A 26,787-nucleotide genomic window follows, 5' to 3' on the forward strand; every position below is an offset into this window, starting at 1 on the left:
AAGATATTAGAATTGCAATTTGACGAATTTAAGAACAATATTTTTAAATCTAAAAATGGGTTTTCTTTCTCTCTGTTCTTTAACTACTTTTAGTATTTCGATACAATATTATCGCCAGTAATTTCATATTGGTTGTTTGCATTGAATATTATTTATGTTTGTGTTGTTTTACGGTTATAGTTGCATCAGTTTGGTACGCATTTATTTAACAATTATTGACGACTTTTCTTGTGTAGGTAATCATTAGACAATCTCTCAACAGATAAACGGTAAGATAAGGAAATTATAACACTTATAATTCTGGGGTTAATCACCCAGCAGAACGAGTCCGGGAAAATTGATATTTAACCACTTGAAAACGCATTTTAATGTACTCCATGACTGAAGTTTCCTGTACCTACCTACATATTGCTATTTTAGTTGACCAACACAAAAAAAATTTGAAATCACATTATTTTAAGCAAAATATTTACCATCAATATGACATCTTTTCCGTTTTCATAAAAAATATACTACATATAATGTTACTTACATTCTTCGGCTATAATGTAGGTTTTTAATCACGTTATATTGCCTATGCCTATAGGCATAGGCAGTATAACGCGATTACAATCGCGGGGCCCCCTTCGCCGGGGTACTCGAGGCACTGCCCCGGTTGCCCCAATGGTAGTTACGGCCCTGTCAGACATTACAATTTGAAAATTCAAAATAAATTTTTTTGAGCACTTATACAGTATGTCTGCGTGGCTTCGAACCATATGGGAAACATTTTTATTATCAATTTTACGAAAAAAGTTATTCTTCATGAAATGGTCTGAATGGTCTTAAATCTGAGATACAAAATAAGCCAGATAAACCATCAGATATCAAAGCTTATCAATTGTATACGAGGTAAGTCTAAAAATAGGAATTTAATTCAAGGATAAAGTACTTTTATATCTAACAATATACGATTTTAATTTTAATATGTAATTACATCCTTGTAAATAAAAAATTAATTTTTCCAAATATTTCTCAAATTACCGATAACCAACATCATTTTATTAAAATAATTATAATAACTATTTTATTATTAATTTTTTAATTTTACGAAAAAATTCTTATCAGATTCTTTATAAAAAGCTCTGCATTATCTCAAAACGAAGATTCAATCGTAATATATCACATTTTACCAACTTTATACGAGGTATGTCGAAAAATATGAATTTCTCTCTAAGAGCTAAGTAGATACCTTTATAGTTCACAATATTTCAACTGGAATGATATAGTTGCATATCTAAACATAGTTTTTAATTGCTAACAACTTTTTATAATAAAATGTTTCAATATTGTAAAATATAAAGGTGGTCTAGGTACTATTGAGCGAAATTAATATTTTTTTATATACCTCGTATAAAATCAATAAAATTTAATATCTGATTATTGCAACTTAGGTTTTATACCATGCAGAGCATTTTATGAAGAATAACTTTCTGAAGAAGCAGAGGTAACGGAAGCATTAAGAAAATTAAAAAATAGAAAATCACCAGGAGATGACAGAATATCGAATGAACTCCTAAAGTATGGAGGACAAGACTTGACGAAACAATTATTAAAACTAATCCAAAAAATAATAGAACAAAACAGAATACCACAAGAATGGAGATCAAGCATCCTAACTTCAAAAAGGGAGAAAAATCGGACCCGGAGAATTACAGAGGAATTAATTTATTAAACACAACACTAAAATTAACGACCAAAGTGATAGCAAACAAACTGAATAAAATTATAACATTAGCAGACGAACAACAAGGTTTTAGGTCGGGAAGATTCTATTATTGAGCGAAATTAATATTTTTTATATACCTCGTATAAAATCAATAAAATTTAATATCTGATTATTGCAACTTAGGTTTTATACCATGCAGAGCATTTTATGAAGAATAACTTTTTTTCGTAATATAGATATGTAATAAAAAAGTTTCCCATAGGTTCCAAGCTAAGCAAACACACTTTTTTGGAATGGGTCTGTATACCGATAAAGATGAGAAATGTAAGTTGTTTTGAACAGTGAATGATAACGCTAACACAAAAAAGTTTTTGTTAAATAAGTCGTATTTAGCAATTGTTTAACGGCGGAGCAGTCGCGCTCACTTCTGCCACGTAAGCAGTCGCGCGTAGAACAAAATCTAACAATACAAATTTAAAACAAATTTCAATTTTATAATATTCTTGTTTGCTTGTTATGTTAAAAATATCTATTTCTAACAATTTTAAAACTAATTGGTTCCCACCAAAGCCATAAATTGCACCAAAAAAAAAATAAAAATGAAATTAAAAAAAAATTTAAAAAAATCCTAAGCATTAGGTACTACAATCTTCTTCGAGGCACTTACAAGTGGAAAGTTATGTTGCAAAATTGTTCATTAAGTTGGAGTTCATTAATGAAACCGCTATGTCAACATCGTTTGTACGTCGTGTCTACATTATATACGGAATTTTGTAGTTAGTAGTGATCGAAATTTAGAAAAAAAGTTACTGGGTGATAGTTAGTGGTGTGACTTTCTCAGTGCTAAAGAAGCAAAGTGAAATTTGTGGCAGTTTTTCTACAATACGCTGTTGCAACTTTTGTGGTTAAAAATCAGGTTTTTATACTAATTATATTTATCAGTGAACTGTCCCATTCTAATTGTAAACATGAGCGCATTTCTAAATTGTAGTACTGAAATTGTTAAAGGTACTATCAGAAACCGTTCAGTGTGATCATTGCCAGGGCCGAATACACTTTAAGTGTGCCGGTTTGAAATCCGACGACAAAATCACGCGTAGCCGAACTAGGAATATTAAAATATTTTGCAATACATGCGTTGATCGCCTTGCCGACCTTAGTTCTTTGAGAGATGTTATTCAGTCTCTGCAAAATAAAATCGACATGCTTGAATCAAAACTCTCTGGTCAACATATTCTTGAGACAGAGTCGGTAAATACAGAGGCAGTTATTTCTGAAACAATGGATCGGATCCATCGGTCTAGTAACATCATTATAAGAAATGTTCCAGATTCTGACAACGATATTAATGCCGTTAACGTTATTTTGAATTCTATTAATACAGATCTTTCCGCAAATGCACCAACATCTGTCTTTAGATTAGGTAAACCAGACAGTAATCGTAAATTTCCACGTCCATTAAAAGTTATTTTTCCGAATGCACACGTCGCTAAAATTATTTTAAAAAACAAAAGGAAACTACTGAACACGCAATACAAAAACATAAAGATTGATGACGATAAAACTCCAATGCAAGAACAATACTTAAAAGACCTGCGTCTTAAATTAAATCAACGCATCGAGAATGGAGAAAAAAACGTCACAATCAAGTATCAGAAAGGTATTCCCTGTATAATTGATCTTTCTCCAAAAAACTGAGTTCGAGCTTTCATCAATGGCGTATTATGTATACTAATCTTTGTTCTCTGCAAGCGAAATTTTTAGATACCATTACTTTTATGCAATGCGAAAAACCTTCACTGTTCTTAGTATCCGAATCTTGGTTGCACAAAAATATTTTGGACTCTATGGTAAATATACCTGGGTATAAAATTTTTAGAGCAGACCGCATAGGGAGAATAGGAGGCGGATGTTGCATATATGCAAAGGAATCTGACTTCTGCCAATTTAACAATGTTTGTGAAAACTTCTCTGATCACCATTATGAAGGGTTGACGCTTAATTTTTCTTCTAAAAAGTTAAAAATAAATTTTGCTATAGCTTGTATATATAGACCTGGTTACAGTTCCGTTCAAAGTGATCAAGAATTATACAGTCAATTGGAAACGCTCATAGCCAAACATAAAACCTTAATTGTTTTTGGTGATTTCAATCTAAGCAACATTTCTTGGCCGCTGATCAATCACCCTCATGATACTCAATCTCAGCTTTTTATTAATTTCTTAGAAAATTCTGGATTAGAACAAATAATCAATGAACCGACTCGTTTTCGTCTGAATCAACAACCTTCTCAGCCAGATCTTACTTTAACCTCTGATGTTAATCTTTTAACTAATATTTCGGTTACATCTCCAATTGGAAAGTCGGACCACGCAGTTATTTCAACTTCCATACAGATCCTCAAGTCGGAAATATTACAAAATAATATGCTAATGACATATAAAAGAATAAACTATCATCGTGTAAACTTAGATGTATCTACTGCAGATTGGGCAGATATGTTGAATGGTAAGGATGTTAACAAACAGTGGGAAATTTTTGAAAATTTTCTGAATGAATCCATGCGCACGAACTCTCATTATGTGCAACGTAGATGTAATCCTAATAAGCCATGGATAAGTGCAGAAATATTTGAAATGATAAAATTTAAAAAGTCATTATGGAAAAAGTATTTACGAAGTAAAACGAATGCTGACTACCTCAATCATCGAACTTTTTCTAATAACTTAACATCAACTATTTTTAAATCTAAACAAAATTTTGAAAACCAACTGTCCTCAAATAAGAACAAAAAACCTCTTTATAAATATGTCAGAAATTCTATTTTATCTAAAGTTTCGTTACCTATTTTAAAAACCGAAACAGGCGAACCAACCTCAGTGAAAATGGAAGTTGCTACTATTTTTGCCAAAAAATTTCAAGAAGTGTTTACAATCGAGGAGGCTCTTCCGAATACTTTACGTGTTGTTTCTACAAGAAGTAACTACGATATTAGTGACATAGACTTTGATCCAGAGATTCTTAAACAAAAAATTTTGTGTTTAAAATCCTTTTCCGCTCCCGGATTAGACGGTTTCGCCGCAATTTTATTTAAGAAGTGTGCAAACTCGATTATCCATCCGTTAAGTTTTATAATGAAAACCTCATTTTTGTCACACACTTTACCTGATGGCTGGAAAATCTCTAGTGTTACTCCAATTTATAAAAAAGGTGACAAGTTAGATCCTGACAATTATAGACCAATTAGTCTAACATCCATTGCGGCTAAATTGATGGAATCAGTTATTCGCGAATCGGTTATGAACTTTCTCTTAAACAATAATAGAATTCCTATTTCCCAGCACGGTTTTGTACCTGGAAGATCGGTAGTTACTAATATGTTAACATGTGTTAATGACTGGTCTCTTTGTTTGGACAGTAATCAACCTGTTGATATTATATATTTAGACTTTGCTAAGGCTTTTGATCGAGTTCCTCACAAGAGACTACTATTTAAGCTTGAACATAACGGTATTAGAGGAAACTTACTTGAGTGGATTAAAGGATTTTTAATAAACCGTAAATTTTGCGTACGCGTTGGTGACTGTTATTCCTCAATGTTTAGTGTACACAGTGGCGTTCCGCAGGGTTCAGTGTTGGGGCCGATTTTGTTCCTAGTGTACGTTGCTGATCTGCCAATTCACCTTAAAAGTAACATGTCGCTTTTCGCTGATGACACAAAGTTATATGCAAATCCCTTTTCTGGTTACAATCAATTACAGACCGACCTTCAAGAGGTTGCTAAGTGGGTAGACGATTGGTGCTTGCAATTAAACACATCCAAGTGTGCAGTTCTACATTTAGGTAAAAACAATCCAAGGAATCGGTATGTACTTTCAAATGTTTCTCTAAAAACTGTTTCGCAGCAAAAAGACTTGGGTGTACTTGTGACGGAAACATTATCTTGGTCTGAACATATCCAGTCGGTATGCAATAAAGCTAGAACATCAGTTTACTTATTATCTAAGACTTTCTCTAAGATATCGCCAAAAAATTTTGTTGCTCTCTTTAGTGTATATGTAAGACCCATTTTAGAGTTTGCCGGACCCGTGTGGAATGTCGACTGGCAAAGGGATTCTGATCGACTTGAATCTGTGCAAAGATGGGCAACAAGAATTCCTTATGGCCGTCGTCGTCCTTCCTACGAAGAACGGTTAACCTACTTAAATTATCCTACATTTATGGACCGACGACTTCGTGGGGATTTAATAATTGCTTATAGAGCATTACAGGGAAAGTTTGGGATAGATCTATCACATCTTTTCCCTTTGAGTAACGACCTTAGATTGCGGGGTCATCCATACAAATTAGCCAGACAACAGTTTCACAGTAAATGTCGTGAGAACTATATATCCAATAGAATATTTTATACCTGGAACTCACTTCCACACGACGTCGTCGGGGCTGTATCTGTAAACTGCTTCAAAAATAAATATGACTCTTTTAGTTCTGTATCACGGGAACAATAATTTTTCGTTTCTTAAATTAAATTAATTTATAAGTCGTATGTAGTCTTAAGTTTAGGTTTCTTTTTGCATAGTTCTTTTTAGTCAAATGGAGCTATATAGGTCCTAGACCTCGGCTCCTTTTTCTTCTTTAATAATAATAATAATAATAAAGTTATCACGGAAAATGATAAAAAGTTGCATATTTTCTGACGGCGCGACTGCTCCCGGATTAAAAGGGGCCCCATTTCAAATTCTGCGGAGGGGCCTCGACGGAGTTTGTTACGCCACTGTCGTATAATATTCATAAAATTTTATATCTGATGGTTAAATTTTAGGTTTTAGATCATGCAGAACTTTTTATGAAGAATAACTTTTTTTCGTAAAATTAACAATAAAAATGTTTTCCATATGGTCCCAACTTACGGGGACATACTGTATATATAAATATTCAACATCATTTTATTTAACAACGTTATGGCTTTTCATTTTCTCAGGTAGCCTTACCTCCTTATCGGTTTTAGTAGTAAGTAGCCCTGCGATGACAGGGTCTTCTAACAATATGACCAAACATAGTAACATTGCTCCTGTAGTGATCCTGTCCTAAGTTAACATACAACTTTTTTAACTTGGCTACAATCCAGAGTGAGTTTTATGTATGGAAACACTCAATTATCTCAAAAACGCCTTCCACGATTTTTATAGATTTTGGTAGGTAGGGGTTTTCGGCCGATACGATAGTGCTAATTACATTGTTGTCATATTTTCCGTTTTTCTGGAAATCTAATGAACTTTCTTATTTCAAAAGGAACACCCTGTATATTTTTTGCGTTTTGAAGTCCTTAAGCAATACCGATTACTTTTTATGTTATATTTCTTATACCTAAATGCCATAAATTCGAAGTTATTGCTAAATTTATTTAACAAAAAAAAATTACACAAATTATATAAATAAATTTTTTGGCCCGGATAAACACTATTTTGGGTTGTTTGGATCATTGGAAACAAAAAAGATATTTTGTAATTTTTCTCTAAAATTAATCGTTTCCGAGTTATAAACAATTTAAAACTGAAAAAAAAAAATGAATAATGACGGTTTTCAAGGTTCAAGAACACAAATTAACAACGTTATTTTTGAAACTGCGAAGATCCCAAATTCAAGCTCAAGGCTTATTTTATCAGTTACTGATAAGTAATTTGAGGTTGTTTCATTTTAAACCATTGTTTTTTAGTTGTTAATGCAGCCCGATCGCCCGTCCTCTCATATGCACTTTATTAAAAATTAAAAAGCAATGTTATACAATAAAAGGAGGCAAAAAATCTTATGGCAAGCTATTAGAAGAAGAGTTGGGCTTGAATTTAGGTACTTTAAAATTTTAAAAATTATATTTTCTACTTGTGTTCTTGAACCTTGAAAATCGTCAATAATTCGATTTTTTTCAGTTTAAAATTGTTTATAACTCGGAAACGATTAATTTCAGAGAAAAATTACAAAAGATCTTTTTTGTTGCCAATGATCCAAACAACCTAATATAGTGTTTACCCGGGCCAAAAAAATTGATTTTTATAATTTGTTAAATTTTTTTTTAAATAAATGGAACAATAACTCCGAAATTATGGCATTTAGGTATAGGGAATATAACATAACAAATAATCAGTATTTCTTAAGGACTTCAAAACGCAAAAAATTTACAGGATGTTCCATTTGAAATAAGAAAGTTCATTAGATTTCCAGAAAAACGGAAAATATGACAACAATGTAATTAGCACTATAATATCCGCCGCATTAGAAAACCCCTGCCTACCAAAATATATAGAAATCGTCCAAGCCTTTTTCGAGATAATTGAGTGTTTCCATACATAAAACTCACTCTGTATACTGATGAGGACCAAGAAGTCTGAAACACGTGTAGGTATATAGTTTCCCAGAAATGTATAGAATGATGACTCTTCATCATGTTATAAATATATTTCCTTTTATATTCACATTTACTTTGCCAATTATTTTAGCCAACGATTTTGCTAAGTTTAAATATCATCGTATTGTAATTGGTTAATTAAAAACGTTCAGCAATAACAATAACTGATGATGGTCTGATAAGACCAAAACCGATTTGAAAATTGTTTTAATCGCTTAGGATATTTTTTTTAATTTCATATACCAATTACACAAACAGCTTAACACTTGCTTGAAAGTTTTTTATATTATCTTTTCACTTACCTCTCCTATTTGATAATTAGTTAAATGTACGCTATTCATATTATCCATACATATTGGCTGAACGATTGGGTCAAGTTTAAAAAGCTCTTGGGTAATGAGTAAAGCCACATCAGCAATGTATTTTTGAGTTTCCCCCCTATATCCATCATTAACAATTACTTTTGATATCTAAAATGTATATGAATATTATTTTATATCTGCTGTAATTAAAACTCATTATAGCCCGATCAGGGAACACAAAATTTTACGAAAACCTTCAAAAAAATAAAAGAAGGATGAAAATTTCGGAATAGGTAGTTGAAATTGTCTATTATTATATAAGAAAAAGTTTACAATTCTACATCCCCTCCATTTTACAAAAATTGGGAAATACGGGGTGAAAATATTTTCTTAGGAGTGAAAAAATATACGTTCAAAATAGGCCCCGAATTGGATAATATGACTAATTACAAGCAACTTTTTTTCTATAGAGTTTTTTCACCAAGTCAATACTTTTAGAGTTATTTGCGAGTGAACATGTTCATTTTTAACAAAAAAAAACATGTTTTTGAACGGTTTTTGGCAGATAACTCAAAACGTAAGTATTCTAGCGAAAAAATATTCTTAATAAAAATATAGCTTTTAAAACATTGAAAAAAATGGTGTACGCATGAGGTCTGCAGACCCAGTAGAAGCAGAGTTGTAGCTAATGAAAAGTAGGTTCTTCTTCATCAAATTCCAAATCGAATATTTCAATGTGAAATAATCAAAAAACAGAATTTTCGGGGAAAATTCATTACAACTTTTTTAAGGTGTTTAAAAAAAGGTTTATTTTTGTTTTTTTAAACTTCTAACAATAAAAATAAGTGAGTTACGCTCAAAATATTGTTGGTCTCTATTATTTTTTGGTACAAAAATCGCGAAAATCACCCCCTAACCAGCTTCCCAAATAAAATTAATCGTTACCGCTTCACAGTTTACTTTACTTATCTATTGTTTATATTATCTATAAGTTTCATTGTTTCAAAGTGCTCACTTTAAAAAAAATTGGGTTTAAAATAAAACACTTTTTTTAAATTTGAAAAAAAAATGGAATTGTTCATGGAATTAACTTAAAAATTATTAGTAATACCAAAAATCTTAAGGAGTAAGAAAATGTACGTTTTTCTTTTCTGAATATTTTTGCGGTTTTGTTTTCTTGTTAGACAAGAATTGGTTATGCTATGGCTGTTCAAAATTTGCCTAAACTCGTGATTAGTTACTCGTTCAAGCCATTTTAACTACAGCTTTTTCAAAAATAAGCACTTTGAACCGATGAAACTTACAGATCATATAAATAATACATAAGTAAAGTAACTTGGGAAGTGGTAATGATAAAATTTATTTGTGATGCTAATTAGAAAGTGATTTTCGCGATTTTTTTACCAAAAAATAAAAGTGACCAACAATATTTTGAGCGCAACTCACTTACTTTTAATGTTACAAGTTTTTTTAAAAAACAAAAATAAATCTTTTTTAAACACTTTAAAAAAATTGAAATGAATTTTTCCCGAAAAGTGCTTCGTTTTGGGGTTATTTCACAGTGAAATATTCGATTTGGAATTTGATGAAGAAAAACCTACATTTCATTAGCTACTTCTCTGCTTCTACTGGGTTTTACCTCAAGCATACATCGTTTTTTTTTCAGTTTTTTATAAGCTATATTTATGTTTTGCTAAGAATATTTTTTTCGCTGAAATACTTACTTTTTGAGTTATCTCCGAAAAACTGTCCAAAAACATGTTTTTTTCTGTTAAAATGAAGATATTCACTTGCAAATAACTCGAAAAGTATTGACTTAAGGAAAAAACGCTATAGAACAAAAGTTGCTTAGAATTAGTTATTTTATCCAATTCCGGACTTATTTTGAATATATATTTTTTATCTTAGAGAGGATAAATAAAATGGAGGGGATGTAGAATTGTAAACTTTTTCTTATATAATAATAGACAATTTTAACTACCTATCCCCAAATTTTCATCCTTCCTTTATTTTTTTTGGGGGTCAGATTGTTCTTTGATCGGGCTATTAAGCAAATTACCGGAGAGGCAATAAAATCAACATTTCAACGACAAAGTGGATGGCAGTTGGAAAGATTAATATAGATCAAGGTCTGATTTATCTCAATGGAGAGAAGATAGAACGAATAAATCATTTCAAATACCTTGGCAACTTGTTAAATGTAAATTGTGACTCTAATGAAGAGATAAAAACCAGGTTCGTAATATCACATAACACAAAAGTAAAATAATTAACGCAGCAACAGAATGACTTGGAGAGAGGAAAGTAACGAATACCAATATATCAAAAAGAAAACCCCATGGTTTCGAGAGGAAGTGAAGATAAAATGTGAAGAAAAGTAGAAAGCCTTTTTACAATACAGAACACAACAAACACAACAAACATACAAACACTATAAAAGAATTAGAAACGAAACAAACACTTTAGTCAGACAAATAAAAAGAGAACACTGGGAGTTTCTCAAAACAGATAATAATAATAATAATATAATAATAATAATGGAGTTTATTTGTAGCAAATAAATTGTACATATAAAATAAACTCAGTTCCTCACTGAAGTTGTATGTACAACTTGTGCGTGAGGGTTAAATTTTGATTATAAAACAACACTAAATAATTTTAAAATTTACAAAAAGGAATCAGAAATAGTCTTTTTGCTCATCTGTCTTCAAATTTGGGCTCCTCTTCTAACTGATTCAGTTACTGTTAAATTTTGCTTATCGGACATACGAAAATCTCATAGAATTTTAAAAAAGGATTGCGAATAATTTGTGGTGGGACTCCTCTGGCGGGACTTCGTTTTCTATGAGAATTACCATTACTTTTTATTTTGTTTTATCCATTTTTACAATAAATTTTACGATTTGAACACTTAAAAGTGACGTTTCAAATAAATCATTTTTGACATTTTTTTTTTTTTTGGAACACGACTTCTACGGAACACAAAAGGAAATATGGAGAATGATCAGAGGACAAAGAAAAGAGATGAACGAACTAATAAAAACGAAACACATTCAGAAGGAAACTTGGGCAGACTATTTTCGATCTCCGTTTGCTAAAGATAACGATAACGAACCACCAACACCTGAAGTGATAACAAACGAAGAAATAAATATTGAAGAAGCAGAGGTAACGGAAGCATTAAGAAAATTAAAAAATAGAAAATCACCAGGAGAGGACAGAATATCGAATGAACTCCTAAAGTATGGAGGACCTGACCAAACAATTATTAAAACCAATCCAAAAATAATAGAATAAAACAGAATGGATATCAAGCATCCTAATACCTCTCTTCAAAAAGGAAGAAAAATCGGACCCGGAGAATTACAGAGGAATTAATTTATTAAACACAACACTAAAATTAACGACCAAAGTGATAACAAACAAACTGAATAAAATTATAACATTAGCAGACGAACAACAAGGTTTTAGGTCGGGAAGATCATGCACCGACGCTATATTTATAATGAGGCAGATTCAAGAAAAATTGTTAGAATACAACAAACCGGCATACTTATGTTTCGTGGACCTTAAGAAGGCATTTGACAGGATCAAATTAAAGGACGTTATCCATTTATTGTACGCAAGAGAGGTACCTCTAGTTAGAATTAAAACGATCGAAAATATCTACCAGAACAACACAATAAAAGTAAAAGTAGATGAAGAACTAACTGACCCAATTGAAGCTGGCAATGGGATGAGACAGGGAGATTCCCTGTTGTTCAACCTGATCATGGACGAAATAATCGTTAGAATACAACAAACCGGCATACTTATGTTTCGTGGAGCTTAAAAAGGCATTTGATAGGGTCAAATTAATGGACGTTATCCATTTATTGTACGCAAGAGAGGTACCTCTAGGAATAATTAAAAAGATCGAAAATATCTACCAGAACAACACAATAAAAGTAAAAGTAGATGAAGAAGGACCCAATTGGAGCTGGCAATGGGATAAGACAGGGAGATTCCCTGAGTCCTCTGTTGTTCAACCTGATCATGCCCAAAATAATAAAAAAAGTAAGAACAAAAAAAGGATATTAAATGGGAGAAAAACAACTTAAAATAATCTGCTATGCAGATGACGCAACACTAATCTCTCAAAGTGAAGATGATTTACAACGTATGCTGCACGAATTTAATATAACCGCTAGAAAATTTAACATGTTAATTTCCCCAAAAGGACTAAATTCATGGTTATAACAGCAGATCCAATAAGGTGTAAATTAGAGCTGGAGGGTCAAATAATAGAACAAGTCATGGAGTTTAAATATCTAGGCATCACACTATGCAGCTACGGAAAGCTCGAAACAAAAGTGGAAGATCAGGTGAATAAAGCAAACAAAGCCGCAGGTTGCCTGAATGAAACAATATGGAGAAATGAAAACATCGGAAAAGAAGTGAAAGGCAGAATTTACAAAACAGTCATCAGACCAATAATGACATACGCGGCAAAAACACGACCTGATACAGAAAGGACAAAAAGAATGCTAGAAACAGCAGATATGAAAACATTGCGAAAAATCGATGGTAAGACGCTGTGGGATAGAGCTAGATGTGCAGATATACGAAGGAAATGCAAGGTGGACAACATTAATAAGTAGGTGAAAAGCAGAAGAGTAGAATGAAACGACCACATAAGCCGAATGACAACAAATAGAGTAGTAAGGACGGCGAGAGACGGTTCCCCAATAGGAAGACGATCAGTGGGAAGACCACGAAAAAGATGGAATGACAACTTACTGGAGGCACATTTAAAAACAGACAGAGTAATGTCTATATAAAAAGAAGAAGAAGAAGAAGAAGAATAAATATCACATAAGGCTTTTATGACCTGGAAACCAGTTTTATATAACAGAAACCTGTCGATGAATATTTGCAAGAAGGTCCTGAAATGTTATGTATGGTCTATCCTATTGTATGGTTGTGAGACATGGACGTTAAAAACAACAATGCTAAACAAATTAGAAACATTCGAGTTGTGGTGCTGTCGACGTTTCCTAAATATATCGTGGGATTCGCACATTTCCAATGAAGATGTTCTTCAAATGATAAATTCAGAACTTCTGCTCATAAGCGTCATAAAGAGGAGAAAAACATAATACTTCGGCCATATAATTCTAGGACCTAAATATCATCTGCTTCTCCTTATAATACAAGGAAAACTGAAGGGAAAGAGATGGGTTGGTCGAAAAAACTTTCATGGCTGCGTAATATTAGAATGATGTGGCTCCACAGTAGAAAAATTATTTCGCGCAGCAGCTAATATAGAAAGGTTTCAGGAAATTGTAAACATGATGATGGCCAACGTCTGAATACAGACACGCCACCTAAAGAAGAAGAAGAATTAAAACTCAAATCAGTTTTCCAGTATATTGGTCGACCAAAGTATTTAGGCAAAAATAAATCGATTTTTTAAATACATCACCTATTGACTTTCAACTTTTTGCATTGTATTCGGGATGACGCGGGATGAAGAGTTTTATGAAGAAAAGTTTTATCTAGCTAATTAAAAATAATAGTAAAAAACAAGGGATCTATATGCATGATCACATGACAAAAGAAAAAATAACTGTACAGAAGAAAATTAAGGACAAAGCTGTGCAACATAAAGATAATAGAAAAAAGGATCTTGAGAAAAAATCTTGGAGACGCTTTAAAACGAATGGAAACAGAAGTAGTAAAACAGTCATAAAGTCTGTTGATTAGATAGAAAAAGGATGAGGAAAAATATTGGAGAACTTAAAATTACATAGAAAAAAATATGAAAAAAATTTGAAAGAATAGAAAAGCACATTCAAGCGTTCAATGAGCCAACTACACAAGAGCTAGTTTATCTATTTTAGAACTTACCTTTCTATACTGTGCATGTACATCTCGTTTATCTCCGAAGGCATTGTAAACTTTTCCAGCAGCAACTTGAAATTTGTTTTGGTCCAGAGCATTACCATAAGTATCAGTAACACAGTGAGCAGCTGAATAAAGATAATTGCTTTACATGAATGTTATATTTTTTGGAAACCTATTAAAAAGTTAAATTCTCCTTCTTCTTTTTTCTTTTTCTTTTTGGGTAGACATGATTTTGTCTGTTTATTCAATGAAACCCTAGTAAGTTTTCGCTCCATCGTTTTGTGGTCTTTCTGTTGGACAACCCTCTCTCGCCGTCTTCGCTACGGTTGTTCAATAAGTTTTGCGGTTCGATAAGATTGAGCGTTGCTACTAGCCTAATTTGTTTGTGTTATGTTGGTACACTCTTCATATGAAAGTATGTGAAGTTTCATTTCAATCTGTCATTTCATTATTTTTTTAGAAGCCATTTAGTATCGATATGTCACAGTATTTTTTAGAATGGAAATAATCAAGTATCCTGCAGTGAATGAATTTTTATTTTTGGAAGGTTTAAACGAAAAGAAAATTTTTTTGGAAGGTTTAAGAGCAAAGACAATTTATAAACGAATGTTGAAAGTGTATAAGGACTCTTTGCCTTCAATTATTATAGTAGAAAGATGAGTTGCTCAATTTAAACGTGGTTGTTAAGGCCTTGAAGACGATCCACGTCAAGGTCGCCCAAAAACAGCAACAACAGCAAAAATCGTAGAAAAAACACAGGATATGGTAATGGAAACTCGTCTCGTAACTGAAAGTGATTTAGTAGAATCCCTAGGCATCTCATTGGGTAGCGCAAACAATATTTTGGCCGAAGTATTGGGTTTCAAAATTTGTGGTCAGAATGGGTGCCTCATTTGCTGACAACGGAACACAAACATATTCGAATGCGACTTTCTCAGCAATATTTAGGGCGTTTTCGAAAATATAAAGTAGATTTTATGCGTCGATTCATCACAAAGGATAAGACTTGGTCTATCACCATGAACTTAAATCAAAACAAGAGGTAAAAGAGTGGTAGAATCTGTTTTTCGGCTCCAAAACGAGTTTTTGTCGAGAAATCGGCCAAGAAAATTTTAGCATCAGCTTTTGGGATACAAGAGGAATTTTTTTGTGGATTACTTGCAAAGTGATAAAAAAATAAACTATATTATATTGTATTGTTTTAATTGTAAAATAAATATTATTGTAACCTTCTGGACCTGCTGAAGGAAAAAAATTGTGAAAGAAATACCGGTTTGCAAAAGAAAAAAATCCTTTTTCATCAGGACAATGCACCGTGTCATATAAGCATTTTACCAATGGCTAAAATCCATGAATTAAAGTTCGAATTGTTGGAGCAATCACAGTATTAACACTAGAATGTCTGGCTTAGCATACCTACCTAGAAAGCCGGAAGGGATCATTTTGGCCCCACGTTCTTTAATCAATTAAAACTCAGTTTAAAGAAATTAAATCAACTCTAGACGGTAGAATCTAATTTTATTTTTTACTTTCATTATTTAACACATTCGCTGCCTATCAAAAACATTCGGAACACCATACAATTTGCAGTTTTTGATATTTGCCACACATTGCCTTGTTACAACCGTTTCAATGATTTGAAGTATGATTTCCTTTACAAAATATTTCCAACTGATATTTTTTTCGTTTTTGGATAGTAACAGTGATAGTTGTTGGTTGACCTGGTGTTGCTAGACGTAGTTCCAGATTTCGGGAGACAAGGTATGGGGCCCATAATTCTTCACACAGCCGAAGAATAAACTTACGGAAACTGAGTCTACTTCCAGTTATTTCTTTATAAATAATCCATGCATTTATTGCTTCCAAGTCAAGAGTATGATAAAGCACGTACATAAGCCATCGTCTTGAAGTTGGTTTTGTAGTATAAAGACGCGTCATTTGGTCCTCTACACCAATAATTGCATGTTTGTGTTCACTTGTGTTCGCCAACAATTGTATCTTTATTACGTAGATGATCAGTACCAGTATAAGGGTAACCATTTACAATAAACATACGTAAATATAATTTTACCCATTCGACAGGAATTTGAAAGAAAGGATCGTCGAATTTACCAGAAAACGATAATAACTTACACGGGGCCAATTTGGCCCCTTTAGACTTCTATGGTAGATTTGTTAAAAAAACATTAAATAAATTTAGTAAACAATATTTTGTTGTTTTAAATAAGGCTTTGTATCAAAATATTAAAAGTCATAAAATATGAAAATATTATTGCCTCAAATAAAAAAAACTACAATAACTTTAAATCGCAACAGGGGCCAAATTGGCCCCTCCGGCTTTCTAGTGTTAATCAGATTTTGTTCCTAGCGACTACTATTTGTTTCAATACCTAAAAAAATTTATGCGTGGAAAGCGTTTTTCATCAAATTATGAGTATATAACAGCTGTGGAAGCATGGATTTAACATGCTATGGCAGTGAAGCCTGGGTCCTGAAAGAAACATCCAAAAACAAACTCGACACATTCGAAAGGAAAGTACTGAGGAGAATACTAGGACCTGTGAGGGAAAACGGAATCTTCAGAAGTCGATACAACAACGAGCTTTATCAACTCTATAAGGAAACACCCCTGTCAGACTTCATTAGAATACAAAGATTGCAATGGGCCGGACATGTGATAAAAATGACCCGTGTTGAGCTGCCTCCCCCCCCACTTGCAAAAATCAAAAAACAAATAGCTCTGATTTATGAGCCATTTATGAGCTCTCATATTCCGCAAACTAAAAATTTTGAGCTCGTTCCACTGAGCAGGAATTTGATACTTTAGTGGGGGGCTGAGTCAGCCCCCCCCCTACTTAAAAATAGGAATATGGAATCGGTGTTTGTGGCCGAATTATGAGCTATTTATGAGCTCTTGAAATTATATAGTTACGATTTTTGAGCTCATCCCCTTCACCCCCAAACAACCCTTTAATTGATTTAACTTAAGAAAAAATGCTGAGAAAACTTAAAATATATCGTATTGGGGATATAATTCCTATAGCTTATATACTCTAAGAATAAACTATTAAATCACGTGCATTTCGATTATTGAGCTACAAACCCTTCGCAAGAAAACCACCCTATTTTCCCGGATTAAGAGAAAGTTGTACTTAAAATGCATTAAACTAATTATTTGGCGACTATATATCATTGAATAATTTATAAGCTTCCAAATTACGCGCATTTAGATCAGTAAATTGCAATTTATTTTGTATAGTGCAGTCACTGAAGGTAAAAATCAAAGATTACCTTCAATTTCGGTGAACCTTCATCGATTTTCACGAAAATTGGTCAGTGGTTAGAGGATACGTCAAGAAACAAAGGTAACATGGTACCACCTTGCGCCTTCACTCTGAGGGTGGATACCGCCCCTTTTCGGGGGTGAAAATTATTTTATTAAAAATAACTGCACAAATCAATAAAAGAACAAATTAAAGCAAAATTTATTATATAAAGTTAATAAAATAAGTCAATACTTTTTAAGTTATTAAAGATCAAAGATTTTAATTATTAGTGAAAAAAATGCATGTTATGAAGCGGTTTTTCGTAAATCACTGAAAAACTGTAACTTTTTACAAAAAAGTTAATAGTAGTTTAATTCGTATAGCCCATATTCTAAGAATATACTCTTAAATCACGCGCCTTTCGATTATTGAGCTACAACCCCTTCGCAAGAAAACCATCCCATATTCCCGGCTTGAGAGTTGTACTTAAAATAATTTAAATTAATTATTTGGCGACTAGATATCGTTTAATAATTTATGAGCTCGCAAAATATATGCATCTCAATTATTTATTTGTCATTTTCTTTCTATGGTGCAGACACTGAAGGTAAAAATCAACTATGACCTTCGATTTCAGTAAATCTCCATTCATTTTCATGAAAATTCGTGAGCGGATTTTGATGCTATCAACTTTTTCTGGAACTCATTTTTGATAGGTATTTCTAAGTACTTTGACAAGTATTTAGTACCTAAGTGTTATAAAATGCATCTCTTTCCCGTTATTTAAACTTGAATCCTTAGATTTGAACAGTCACAGAAAAAAATATACATTTAGTTATCAATAACTTACTTTAAATTAACATTAAAAGGTTTTTCAAGTAAGCAATTTATTATATTTTTTATTAGCTTCAATTTTAGTGATAAACACTTTTTTGTAAAAACTTACAGTTTTTGAGTTATTTATGAAAAATCGCTTTAAAGCATGCATTTTCTTTCACAAAAATTAAAATATTTGGTCTTTAATAACTCAAAAAGTCTTGATTTATTTTAATCACAATATATAACAAATTTTGCTTACAATTTGTCCCTCTATCGATTTGTGGGGTTATTTTTAATAAAGTAATTTTCACCCCCGAGAAGGGGTGACATATACCCCAGGTTAAAACCCACAGTTGTTATTGTTAATTCGTGAAAATGAATGGAGATTTACCGAAATCGAAGGTCATAGTTGATTTTTACCTTCAGTGACTGCACTATAGAAAGAAAATGGCAATTCAATAATTGAGATGCGTATATTTTGCAAGCTCAGAAATTATTAAACGGTATGTAGTCGCCAAATAATTAATTTAAATTATTTTAAGTACAACTCTCTCTTAAGCCGGGAATATGGGATGGTTTTCTTGCGAAGGGGTTGTAGCTCTATAATCGAAAGGCGCGTGATTTAAGAGTATATTCTTAGAATATAGGCTATACGAATTAAACTACTATTAACTTTTTTGTAAAAACTTACAGTTTTTCAGTGATTTACGAAAAACCGCTTCAAAACTTGCATTTTTTTTACGAATAATTAAAATTTTTATCTTTAATAACTTAAAAAGTATTGACTTATTTTAATAACTTTATATAATAAATTTTGCTTATAATTTGTTCTTTTATAGATTTGTGCAGTTATTTTTCATAAAATAATTTTCACCCCCGAGAAGGGGCGGTATCCACCCTCAGGGTAAAGGCGCAAGGAGGTACCATGTCACCTTTGTTTCTTGAGATATCCTCTAACCACTGACCAATTTTCGTGAAAATCGATGAAGGTTCACCGAAATTGAAGGTAATCGTTGATTTTTACTTTCAGTGACTGCACTATACAAAATTAATTGCAGTTTACTGATTTAAATGCGCGTAATTTGGAAGCTTATAAATTATTCAATGATATATATAGTCCTGTCGCCAGGGGGGGTACAACGGCCTCGTTAATTCAGATGGACTTACTCAAGTTTTTTTTATGTATTTTGACCCGTAGAACACGAATTTTTTGGGTAACAGTTGATCCGGATGTCGATAAGATTGTTATAGACCAAGAACTTGAGGAATCAAATAACAGCGATTTTTGGCAAAACAAAACAATATTTTGTATTTTTTGGGCCATTTTAAGTAAAAAATATTTCTACAAGTTTTTTCGTAGGATGCACAGTTTTCGAGATAAACGCGGTTGAACTTTAAAAAAATCGAAAAATTGCAATTTCTGAACCCGAATAACTTTTGATTAAAAAATAAAATAGCAAGTCTGCTTACCGCATTTGAAAGTTTAAGTCAAATTATATCGGTTTTGATTATTTGCATTGGTAAAAATTTATTTTTTTATTGTTTAACAAAGCTATAAACACGTAGGGTTTCCCGTGCTTTTACATGCGTTTTACCGCATGTAACGTAGAAATAGTCTTGATTGCACTAGTACCTATTCTACCTACTCGTTCGATTTTAAATGAGAAATCATAGAAACATCACTCACGCACTAGTTGTTTGTAGCTTTGTTTAACAATAACACAATAAATTTTTAGCAATGCAAATAATCAAAACCGACATAATTTGACTTGAACTTTCAAAGGCGCTAAGCAGAATTGCTATTTTATTTTTTAATCAAAAGTTATTCGGGTTTAAAAATTGCAGTTTTTCGATTTTTTGAAAGTTCAACCGCGTTTATCTCGAAAACTGTGCATCCTACTAAAAAACTTGTAGAAATATTTTTTGCTTAAAATGACCCAAAAAATACAAAATATTGTTTTGTTTTGCCAAAAATCGCTGTTATTTGATTCCTCAAGTTCTTGGTCTATAACAATCTTATCGACATCCGGATCAACTGTTACCCAAAAAATTCGTGTTCTACGGGTCAAAATACATAAAAAAAACTTGGGTAAGTCCATCTGAATTAACGAGGCCGTTGTACCCCCCCTGGCGACAGGACTAATAGTCGCCAAATAATTAGTTTAATGCATTTTAAGTACAACTTTCTCTTAAGCCGGGAAGATAGGGTGGTTTTCTTGCGAAGGGGTTGTAGCTCAATAATCGAAATGCACGTGATTTAATAGTTTATTTTTAGAGTATATAAGCTATAGGAATTATATCCGCAATACGATATATTTTAAGTTTTCTCAGCATTTTTTCTTAAGTTAAATCAATTAAAGGGTTGTTTGGGGGTGAAGGGGATGAGCTCAAAAATCGTAACTATATAATTTCAAGAGCTCATAAATAGCTCATAATTCTGCCGCAAAAACCGATTCAATATTCCTATTTTTAAGTAGTGGGGGGGGGGGCTGACTCAGCCCCCTCCACTAAAGTATCAAATTCCTGCTCAGTGGAACGAGCTCAAAATTTTTAGTTTGCGGAATATGAGAGCTCATAAATAGCTCATAAATCAGGGTTATTTGTTTTTTGATTTTTGCAAGTGGGGGGGGGGCAGCTCAACACGGGTATAAAAATGGGAGAGGATAGGCTACCAAAAAGAGCACTGAATGCTAGAATGCAGGGAAAGAGACAGGTTGGAAAGCCAAGAAAGCGCTGGGAAGACAAAGTAAACAGCGACGCACAAGCCCTTTTAGGAGTCCTTGTATGGCGAAGTGCAGCCACAGACAAGCAAGGGTGGAGGCAAAAAATAAAGGAGGCCAAAGCTCAATTTAGACTGTAGTGCCGTAGAAGAAGAAGAGAACAGCTGTAGAAGCGTATTTTGCAGCCCTTCCTGATTCTCCCTTCAGGGATGGAATTTATAAATTGAAATCTCATTGGAACAAGTGTATTGATGTTCAGGGAGACTATACTGAATAATAAAGTATATTTCAAATCATAAAATTGTGTTTTTCTTATCGAACTGTAAAACTTATTGAACAACCTATTTGTCATTCGGCTTATGAGGTCGTTTCATTCTACTATTCTGTTTCTTACTCAGTTCTTAATATGCTCCACCTTGCATCTCCGTCGTATATCTATATTGCTATCTTTATCTCTAGAGAGCGGAATATATGCAAAGTGCATATAGATGCATATATTGCATATTTTCAGACAACAAACACAACATTGCATATTTAAGCTAAACACGATTTATTTTGCATATTTTAAAAATAAATTATATAAAAGTTTAAAATTTTCCTCTCTAAAGTTGGAATTTTATAACTTCGATATGAACGAGCTCGTTATTTATCTATCTATCGCTCATTATTATCTATCTGGACTTTCCCATTACTACCTGAATTTAATAATTATGGGTGTTCCCAGAAAAATATTATTTTATTAGCGTAGCAAGTCGTAGGTACCTACCTGCTTTTAATGGTCCAATATTTATTTTGTCAGTTTCCAGCCAACATTTGTTTAAAGTAAACGTTGTATCGTATTTAGTGTTTTTGAAGTGATTGGTATATATTAAATTTAAATATGTCTACCATTCAAAAAAGTGATTGGATAAAGTGTTTTCCCGAGTTAAAGCTAAGTGGAAACAAAGTATTTTGCAAGGCCTGTTCCAAAATCGTAAGTTACATTCATTTTCACATTTCATTTTTTAAATGAGGAACTGACAAACAAAAGCATCATGTCCCACAAAAGAAATTTTGCTGGAAAGAGTGTTTTTATTCGACAAATTCGCTTTTACTTCTATAAAGACGGACATATAGAGAAGCATCAAAATACAAAAATCCATCAAATTGCAGACAATTCCGCTTTTGTTCTTCAGCTTCTCGTATGAAAATTGATTTCTTTTTGGTTTTAAGTCAAGAACTTTTAAGTAACGTACAAATTGCTAAAGAACTTATGTTCCTAAAAGTTAATTTTAGTTTTTTACCAGATCTAATAAAGTCATTAGAACAAAGGAATTTAGAATTAAGTGATTCGGTTAATCTTGTTAACACTTTTTCTGCTCATTGTCAAAAAATTCCCGGAAATACAGGGATTACAATTAGAAATAAATTAAAAAATGTTTTAGAAAATAATGAGGGCCTCGATTGTTTGAGGAAAGTTGTACGTATTTTTGAAGGCAACTTTTGTGAAGATCTTACGACTTGGCAAATTAGTTTACTGCGTATTAGATCCCGCGTATGAAACAAAAGTTGATTAATAGCAAGCTGAAAATTTGTTAATAGGTTAAGGGTGTCTAGTCGGATAAACTTTGATATATGGGAACATTGAAACGGTCAGTCCACGAAAACGGTACATTTATTTTGTCCAACAGAATAGACATAAACTCTCCGAACAGAGATTAAACTCTCATGCAAAAATCAGACTGCTATTTATCACCTGTCATAATTCCTGTCATTTGAAATATTCTACATGTTCCACTCATTAAAACGCCCATTTGGTGATAAATAGCAGTCTGATATTTGCATGAGAGTTTAATCTCTGTTCGGAGAGTTTAAGTCTATTCTGTCGGACAAAATAAATGTGCCGTTTTCGTGGTCTGACCGTTCCAAATTTTTAACCTGTTCCACAATTGAAACTGCCCCTGTTACTAAGTTCCCATATATCAAAGTTTAACCGACTAGACACCCTTAAGCTATTAACAAATTTTCAGCTTGCTATTAATCAACTTTTTTTTCATACGCGGGATCCAGACCTATAAATTAAAATATTGTCCTATAACATCAGTAGATGTAGAACGAACTTTTTCTGTGTCCAAACACATTTTTAGTGATAGAAGGCAAGATTTGCTAGTTGAAAATTTTGAAAAATATTTGATTATAAATTCATACTATAATTTAGATTCTTAATTTAATTATAATATCAGTTTTTGTGTGTCATTTCATTTGTATTTATGTGAAAAATAAATATGTATTAAACATAAATGTAGGTTGAATTTTTTAAACATAAATGTTTATATTTAATATATTATTTTATTTTTGAGTATTTTTAATATGCATTTGCATATTTAGACAAATTTAGAAAAAATACCTGCATATTTCTAGTAAAAGTAATGCATATATGCGCATATTTTGGTAATGTTGTGTTGCATATATTCCGCTCTCTATTATCTCATATCAGCTTACCATCGATTTTCGAAGGGTTTTCATATCTGCTGTTTCTAGCATTATTTTGTCCTCTCTGTGTCAGGTTGTGTTTGTGTCAAGTTTGTCATTATTGGTCTGATGACTGTTTTGTAAATTCTACCTTTCATTTCTTTTCCGGTATTTTTATTTCACTACATTGTTTCATTCAGGTCATTTGAGGCTTTGTTTGCTCTATTCACTTGATATTTCACTTCTGTTTCGAGCTTTCCGTAGTTAGATAGTGTGATACCTAGATATTGAAACTCCAACATTTGTTCTATTATCTGATCCTCCCGCTCTAATTTGCATATTGTAGATTTGATGTTATAACCAAACATTTAGCCTTTTTTGAAAAAATTAACAAGTTAAATTTTCTGGCGGTTACACAGAGTGTCCCGGAAAATAGTGCGTTCCTTTAAGGTATGGAGAGAATACGCAATTTAGAACAAAAATGTCCTATACCATTTTTTTCTAAAGTTAACCGTTTCCAAAAAAAGATAACATTGTTTTCCATATACCTGTATTTTTTATGTTTAGAAATTTTAATAAACCGGCAACATCGTACGCACTACGGAATAATAACAGATAATAAGAACTCGTTTGTGATTGTGATTTACAGTATTTAAAATAATCCAACCTAATAGTATTTATGTATTTACTATTTATTTACTAAAACTATTTTTTTGAAATGTATTGAAATACCTATTGCATAATTTTAAACGAATTACACATCTTTTAACACAAAAAACAAATCTTTTAACTGAACAAGGATTATGTATTTAGTAAGCTTTAAATGTGTTGAATGCTGGGGGCTTTAACTGAATGACATAGTTTACAGTGGAACTTAAATAATTAAGTTGTACTTACTTGAAAATAATTATTATACCGAATAGATGTTCAAAGTATCCCACTTTCACAAACACCATTCATACGACGAGAAATAACGGCAAAACATTTTTAAAGAAATAATTATAGTATGCCTCTCCATTCAGTGATCTGCCATAAATAATAAACATAATAACATAATAGGTAATACACTCACGATTCGAAAACATTTTCGGCATTGACACTAAACAGGATTCTTTAAAACTATCTGTTTATGGGCCATTCCACGAACATACGCCTGTTTTGGATTACTTCGACAACGAATATTTTACTGTGCAACATCAGAAGTACGAAAGTAAATGGCGCTAATAATTATTCCAATAAACAACAATGTAATTTGCAATTTACTTTCGTTCTTCTTATTTTGCACAGTAAAATATTCGTTGTCGAAGTAATCCAAAACAGGCGTATGTTCGTGGAATAGGGTATACTATCTGTCTTCTATCTATTTACATGTAACTGTCTATGCTTAAATTTGCGTACTTCACATAGTTGTCAGATTTAAATTGGCATACCAAAATGTATTTTAATTTTTTGGCAAACGTTTGCATTTAGAAAAAAATGTTATAAGAGTTTTTTATTCTACATGGTGCCTTCTACCTATACATTTAAGGAACGCACTATTTTCCGGGACACCCTGTATTAAATTGGTACAGCATAATCTTCATTTCTGGTGCAGCATAATCTTTAAATAGTCTCCACTTTGAGAGATTAGTATTCCATCGTCTACAACAGATTATTTAAGTTGTTTTTCTCCCATTTGATATCCTTTTTTGGTTCTGACTTTTTTATTATTTCATCTATGATCAGATTGAACAATAAAGAACTCAGGGAATCGCCTATCTTATTCCATTGTCAGCTTCAATTGGGTCAGTAAGTTCTTCTTTTACTACTTTTACTTTAAATGTGTTGTTCTGGTAGATATTTTCTTCGATCGTTTTAGTTATTCCTAGAGGTACTTATTTTTCGTACAATAAATGGATTCATTTGAACCTTCTTAAGGTATACGAAACATTAATATTCCAGTTTGCTGTATTCTAATGATTTCTCTTAAACTTGTCTCATTATAAATATAGCGTCTCTGCATGATCTGCCCGATCTAAAACCTCGTTGTTATGCTAATATTATAATTTCATTCAATTTGTATGTTATCACTTTGGTTTTTAATTTTGATGTGTTTAATTAATGTAATTCCTCTGCAATTCTCCGAGTCCGATTTGTCACCCTATTTGAAGAGAGGTATTAGGATGCTTTTCTCCATTCTTTTGGTATTCTGTTTTTTTCAATTATTTTTTTAATTTCATGGTATCTTTAGGATATGGCGATAAAGATACATCTCGAAGCCTTCTAAGCTGTTTATATCCCTCGTTTTGAGTGCCCAGATCTCTACGCCATATAGCAGCACCGATCATATGTAGCACTTAGTAAATTAGTCTCAGTTGAAGATCGAATTCTGAACAGGTCAGTACCTTCCTGAGTTTTACGAAAGCTTGTCGAGCTTACTCAATGCGCCATTTTACTTCCCTATCCGATGCCCAGTCTTCAAAAGGCCACATTCCCAGGTATTTAGATTTGCTTATTCTTTCAATGGTATTCAGTGTTATGGTGGAGTTTCCAAGTGCATCTAAGTTTCTGGAGATAATCATGGATTTGGTCTTTTTGGTATTAATCCCTTATCCCATTCGCTTACTGTATTCTCCAATTATAGTGACAAGTTTTTGAAGATTGAATATGTTATCATAAATTAAGACACCATCATCAGCATATCGTATGTTGTATATATTATCAGCATATCCATTCACTTTGATTCCCATCTCTGCATCTTCCAAAGACTCTTGAAATATGGCCTCCGAATAAATGTTAAATAAAAGAAGGGAAGCGCATATCCCTGTCTTATATAGGTTGAGGCAGATAAAGGGCCTATTAGAAATATCTCGAGAAGTAAAGGCAACAGAATCATGAAAATTGGAATGAAGGGGTTTTGAAGAGTGATCTATTTAATGAAAATATTTTCATCTATTTCCTACTTCCGGTTATACCGGAAGTTGCTTATAACTTCGTTTTTTTAAATGGGACACCCTGTATATTTTTACACTTTTGGATTTTCCTCGATGTCTCCTTTCTTAATATATGAGGTTTTATATTATTATACAGGGTAGTTTAAAAGATAATTACGTGTTTTTATCAATTTCGTTGCAAATTTCACACCCTGTAGAATTATAGTACTTTGACATCAAAAACTCTATTTACGTTCTGATGATTTCTAATATAGTCTACTATTGTTAAACATTATTAGCATAGCTATATATTGAATTTT

The 26,787-nt window shown here is 32.3% G+C and overlaps 1 protein-coding gene across 9 annotated transcripts in view; it reads right to left on the minus strand.

The window, feature by feature from the left end:
• LOC126891728 (uncharacterized) overlaps positions 1–26,787 on the minus strand; it is an 827,477-nt gene that overhangs the window by 140,689 nt on the left and 660,001 nt on the right. For 2 of the 9 annotated variants that reach the window (XM_050660999.1, XM_050660994.1), the window contains exons 6-7: positions 14,303–14,424; positions 8,414–8,581 (exon numbers count right to left, since the gene is read on the minus strand). The exons of 6 other annotated variants lie outside the window; for them this stretch is intronic. In XM_050660999.1, coding sequence (XP_050516956.1) covers positions 8,414–8,581; positions 14,303–14,424 — 290 coding nt within the window. The remainder of the gene's footprint in view (positions 1–8,413; positions 8,582–14,302; positions 14,425–26,787) is intronic. One more of the 9 variants, XM_050660997.1, reaches the window with a different exon arrangement.

The sequence above is a fragment of the Diabrotica virgifera genome, chromosome 9 (genome assembly GCF_917563875.1).
Source record: "Diabrotica virgifera virgifera chromosome 9, PGI_DIABVI_V3a".
Classification (NCBI taxonomy): Eukaryota; Metazoa; Arthropoda; class Insecta; order Coleoptera; family Chrysomelidae; genus Diabrotica; species Diabrotica virgifera.